Source organism: Brachyistius frenatus, unplaced genomic scaffold (genome assembly GCF_029030835.1).
Source record: "Brachyistius frenatus isolate BFR_SWC_R1_liver_20210118 unplaced genomic scaffold, ASM2903083v1 Contig_57, whole genome shotgun sequence".
Taxonomy (NCBI): domain Eukaryota; kingdom Metazoa; phylum Chordata; class Actinopteri; family Embiotocidae; genus Brachyistius; species Brachyistius frenatus.
Window position 1 is genome coordinate 428,742 of NW_027210656.1, and position 6,000 is coordinate 434,741.

The 6,000-nt window shown below is 36.7% G+C and overlaps 1 protein-coding gene across 6 annotated transcripts in view; it reads left to right on the forward strand.

The window, feature by feature from the left end:
* neto1l (neuropilin (NRP) and tolloid (TLL)-like 1, like) overlaps positions 1–5,576 on the forward strand; it is a 69,042-nt gene extending 63,466 nt beyond the window's left edge. For 2 of the 6 annotated variants that reach the window (XM_069705483.1, XM_069705488.1), the window contains 3 exons: positions 67–694; positions 1,617–1,691; positions 4,811–5,576. In XM_069705483.1, the coding sequence (XP_069561584.1) occupies positions 67–694; positions 1,617–1,677 (689 nt within the window). In that variant the 3' untranslated portion in view covers positions 1,678–1,691; positions 4,811–5,576. The other 4 variants (XR_011311193.1, XM_069705485.1, XM_069705484.1 and 1 more) reach the window with 4 other exon arrangements.
* The last annotated feature ends 424 nt before the right edge of the window (positions 5,577–6,000 follow it).

Sequence of the window (6,000 nt, forward strand, 5' to 3'; positions counted from 1 at the left end):
CAGGGTCGTATTGTCAAATATTGACAAATTTGCCCCCTCTTCTTCTGCTTTTCTTACACTTTTTAGAAAATCAGAAGGCTAACATCCTGGACAACCTGAATAACACAAACGGGACCATCATTGGTGTCACCTGTTGCATCGTCCTCATCCTCCTCATCGTCTCCGTCATTGTCCAGATCAAGCAGCCACGTAAAAAGTACATCTTGCGGCGTGAGGACTTTGACCCCACCATGTTCCAGGAGGTCTTTGAGCCCCCTCACTATGAGCTGTGCACTTTACGGAGTGCCACCACACCCACAGCGGCCTCAGCAGATTTAGTCGACCTGGCGGAAGACTTTGACAACTACCACGCCCTTCGCCGTGCCTCCTCACGCTGCGTCCATGATCACCACTGTGGCTCCTCCTCCAATCCCGGCTCCGCGCACATATCCCAGCTGTCGCTCAGTGGACGAGGAAGCCGTGGTAACTTAAGCGCCCGTGATGCAGCGGCTGCCGCTCTGCTCACTGACCTTCCACAGCCATCCATGGCAGTGCGGCCCTTGTTGCCATCCACAGGAAACCGCAGGAGCATCTTGGTCATGAAGCACAGCTACTCACAAGAGGCAGCAGACAATGGATGCGACCTGGACGACGACCTGGAAGAAGTTCCCACCACCAGCCACCGGCTTTCACGCCACGAAAAGGCAGTACAGCGGTCAGTATCCATAGATTTCTGATGAGGGAAGAACAACAACCCTAGAGTTAACTATGGGGATGTTTGAAATGTGTGAGAGATTTACATTTATTTTTCTGTTCATCTCATTTTAACTTTGTTCTTCCTCCTCTCATTATTTTTTTTAAGATTACGATAACCTTCATTTTTGCACTGATGCTTGTTATTTCCCCCTTTTTCTACCATTAAAAAACATTCATAAAGGGCTAAATTACAATGGACAAATATGTCCCCATCTTGCATGCTCACCTTTGAACATGTCAAGTGCCCCCAGCTAGCTTTCCATGAATGGTAATTTATAGCTTACTAACTATAAACTCGACTGTGCTTTGAGGTTTGTCAGAGATCTTTTGGACCTCATTTTAGCAGATGCTAATTCAGTAATCCAGTAGTCCAGTTTTGACTGTGAACACAAGGGCTTGAATCGGTGCCTCATAGAGATGACTAATTTCAATGACATGAATGCAAAATTATTATAAAATACGCATTTGTATTCATAACTGTAAAAAAAAAAAAAAAATAGATGAATTATATTCTACGTAGAGTTGCTAAACTTTTTGGCATGAACAAGATTTTCTATAAAAAGAGTATTTTACTGTGTACTTGCACCTTGACTGCTTGAAAAGCAACTGTATATGTTTACAAAAAGCACTATGTGAAGGTAACCGAGTACAAGTTTTTGCTAGAAATACTTTAAAAATGCAACATTTTCCTGCATGCACTTTCTATGTGCTCTTTCCAGAGTGTTCCTGACTGTATTCATTTTCTACAACTCTGCATGCAAGGCTCTTAGTGGCTATCGAAGCACTAATGAATTTTATTGCTGTGATGTAGCACAATATGCATTCTGACCTCTCTATGCAAAAGGAGTTTGATATTAAATGAAAGAGCCGTGACATTTCAGGTTCTGCCTCATTGGCTCTTTGAGCAAACATGAATCAGAGTACAACACAACTAGGGTCTAAGAGACAATCTCAAGGTAAGCACCCTTATCCAACGATCAACATCTTTATATGTTGTTGTGTAGTCATCATTTGCCCAGTTAGTATATACTTTTATGTAAGTTATTTTTCCTTTTCTGTAATTTTTGCGCAAGATTATATTTGATATTAAGTTGTTTGTTTTTTGTTTTTTGTTTTTTTTATTGTTCATTTTCACCAAGATGGTTTTCTTGCTTGCAGCCATCTTGCCCTCTTAGTGAGTTTGTTTGAAGTCTTTGTGATGCTCAAGTTTACTGTATGTCCTCTTTCCTTGGTGACATACATTATATCCCTCAGTGGATATTCATCGGCATGGACTTTTCACATCATCTTTAGTTGGCGCTGTTATCAGTTAATATGTCTAACACCTTCACATTTCTCCTAGTAGACCTACAGCAAATCATTTATATCATTAATGTGAAAAAACTTGTTAAGTCCACATAAAAGCACAAAAATGAAAGCAGACGTCATCTCAGATGTCTTCATTATATTACATCAGTGAAATTATTTGCACACACTAAAGAAAGCAAATTGAGAGAATTTAAATATCCTATTAATCTTTACACATTACACAGTTACATAGAAATCCTCTAGATTTGCATGATTTCTGTCAGTAGTAGTATTTGATTTTGTGTTTGGTTAATTGTGAAGCATAGTGTTAATGCCTGTGTGTAACATTTCATGTGTACATGCTCCATGACTGCTTTCATGAAGTTGCAAAAAGCACAAGAGAAAATAACAAATGAGATGCATACATTTGAGATGTATAGAATTGTTGTGAATAAATGTTTTAATTTCATTGATCTTTGAAAGTTTAATTTGGTAAAAATGCAAAGAGAACTACACAAAGTCATGCTGGTCATGCTTGCAACTTCATGCCTGCACATACTGGAGCTGTCACATAAAGTGCTACCCATTGTTTTGTCTTTAAGTATGAAAAATGTGCTGTCCTGATGTGTGTGTGTGTCTGCTTATGTTCTACATTATGTCACATTGTCCCCATCATGTAGACTTCTTGAGAATAGTGCAATCCTGGATCAGTACGAACGGGCGTCACTGACATATGAAAAAGCGGAGCGGAGATTTACACCAGCATGATGATGATGATGATGATGATGATGATGATGATGATGATGATGATGATGATGATGAAGGGACACTTTGACGAGGATACTGAATGTATATTCATGTGCAAAGATGAACACAAAGGACTAGATGGCAATACTTGGAAGTGGGAAGGTTTTGAAAATGAGTCAGCCCTGTGCTCCACATACTGTAGTCAATCCAGATGTTTTGTCTCATTGTAAAGATATGGACCTTTACAATCAACATGATTACTGAACTTCAGATTTGGGACATCAGTCAGAAACATATCTGTCATTGTCACCGATTCCTCACTGATAAAATTAATGTGATCAAACATCTTCAAGTTCATTTTTAAGCATGTATTTTTCAAAATTAGTGGCATACCTATTAATTTAATAGCAAATTATAAATGCTTGCAGTTTGTCAAATCTAGAAAGATTTATTTTAGCGTAAATTGGAGTTAAACTCAACTAATTACTAACCTACTCTAATTTAATAAATTTCGAAATAACCCAAAGCAGTTTAATTTGGATTATAATTCAAGGCCAAGTTATATGGCTTGTGCATGCTTCTTCTATATCCATTAAAAGCAAACATACTAACATCAAAATAAATATTAAAAGTACCCATCTACTAATACATAAGTCATATAGGCAGAAGATGTGGTTTAAAAATATCTTCAAAATGAATTAATTGAATTAATTGCATGTTGTTGCTTAGCTAAACCATTACAAAGCAAATCAATTTACAACATATTAATTTTAACTCTTAACTTCTGTTTGAATATGTTGACAAACCTTTTGACATGCATTTTGATTTAAGAAAGAATACTTGCTTTTTTTGGCAATCATATTTACTTTAAGTCTGTTTGACTTCTAACTCTCTTTTACTGTAGGAGCTTAATATCTTTGTATGAAAACAGACTTTTATACTACGGTAAACTGAAAGGATGACAGTTTTTACAGTTAGCTCTAATTATCTTTCAGGGCTGATTTTACTGATGCTTTATAAAATAAATAACAATGAAGCTTCACATTTTTTTCTTTGTTTTATTGGTTTTTGGTCAGTAGTTCCTCTGTCCACATTGTGTGTCCTCAAACTGTCACCGCACACCATCCACGTCTCATAATCGTACGATTGTTTTTAAAGTTGCTCTGTTTGCTGTGACTGATTTGCTTCAGAGGAAAACCAGACCCAAACCAAAACGATTTCGTAAAATTCCATCAGTTCTTGACAATTTAAATAATTCCAGTTTAATCACGGCATCTGACGGAAAAGTTAACTTGACGTTTGTCCTGATGAGATTTATCTTTTATACACACTGTAGAAGGGAAGGATCAGCCTTGCTCTATAATACTACTGCTGGCAAGCTGGCTTTGTAAGAAAAACAACCTGCATTACGATAAAGTGAGATCAGCACCTCTGAGCACAATGACATCAACACAAATAATTCACACATGCTTGTGTATCTTTTTTTCTTACACTCCATCACTGTCTGCGTACCTATTGTTTTCTTACTGTGACAATTTTAATGCATCTATGTGTACATTATTTTTCTGTGTTCACTGTCATGTCTGTATAGTTTACATCCATGCACTCTTTTCCTTCCATATACAGTCATACACCGACATATATTCCTGCAAATACTGAATAAAATTGTTTTCTTTTCTGTACACACATTGCGCTGGTTGTTCTGTGTGTTGTCTCCCTGCTTCACGATTGTGTCAAATCTTTATTTTAAAAATGTTCATCACAGCTGGCACACAAATACTCATCCATTTCTCGGTCTGTCTTTCTCTTCTTTACTCTTTCTCTAAACACACACACACACACACACACACACACACACACACACACACACACACACACACAAAAAGTCACAAACTCATCTGCCAGTTTATAGATGGAGGCGGACGTGCCGCTAATTAAGTAAGTCTGAATCAATTCGATCACAAGCAGGCCAGGCAGCACATGAGAAAAGTGGGGGGCCCATAACAGACTTAAAAGTAATAGTGTTTTCATTTCTCTGCAGATACATCAGACAGATGCATCATTCGTCTGCATCTTGCCAAGTTTGACAGCATTCGGAGCTAAGGTTTCTCTCCCATGTGCATCTTGAGTGAACTGTTGCCCTGAGCAACTTTACCGACGTAGTGTTGTGATGAGAAAAAAAAATATTAAAAAAAAAACGGTTTGTGATGTATGCATCAAGTTTGTCTTCTTTGCTTTGGACTACAAAGGTGCATTTTCTCCAACCTGAGCTCCACACCTAGGAGGGTTGATGAGCCATGGAGCGCTGATAATTTCAGAAACAAGACTGAACGTTTCTTTCTTTTTTGGAAAAATACAGTACCTTTAATGTAGAGTTGTTCATGGAGAAAAAAAAAACAGAATCAGGTTTTTTTTAAATCATTTTTGTGTAACCATCACAATATTAAATTGCATATTTCAGCTGCTGATTTCACACATTCCTATTTTGATGTCATGTCTTTACAGTACAGAATCAAGTTGTTTTTATATCAAAACAGCAACTGAAAGGTACTGTTGAGAAGACAGACCAGGATGTATGACATAAAGTGATATTACACTTTATCAATGGGTGCATACATGATTCTACTGGCCCATTAACTAAACTTAATTTATTCCCAATTTTACTGATACTTTTACTTATTTGTTTTTCTGTCTTACTCTTTGTCAAAAGTCATTGCATTGTGGTGTTTTTTTAAAAACCATTTGCATATTTATTTGATAACGCATTAAAAAAAAAATGCTGGACCGAATGTTTTCAATAAACTAATGTTTACTGATTTTATTGTGATGACTTATTTTAACAGTGTTAAGTCAAACTTTCCATTCTATTTTCATCAGGATCATGTTTTTTTCTGGGAATTTGTGAGTTTAACCATTTTCAATGAAAATAATGAATAAATTACGAAATTATTAAAATAGAATCATTATCAAAATGATTCCATCACAAGTCATCAAATTCAGGGACCAAACAAGGGGCAATATGAAGAAGTCAAACAAGTCCAAGTCCTCTAGAATTACTTTACGGGCATTGATAGCTGATGATCTGATAGTAAGCATACACAACATATACACAAACATCACACAACAGAAGCTAAACACCGGGAGTTTACAAAGCCAGATTTATTAAATATCTTAACAATAAGAGTTTCATCCACTAGAATATTAAGAATTCACAGACAAATCAAGGACACC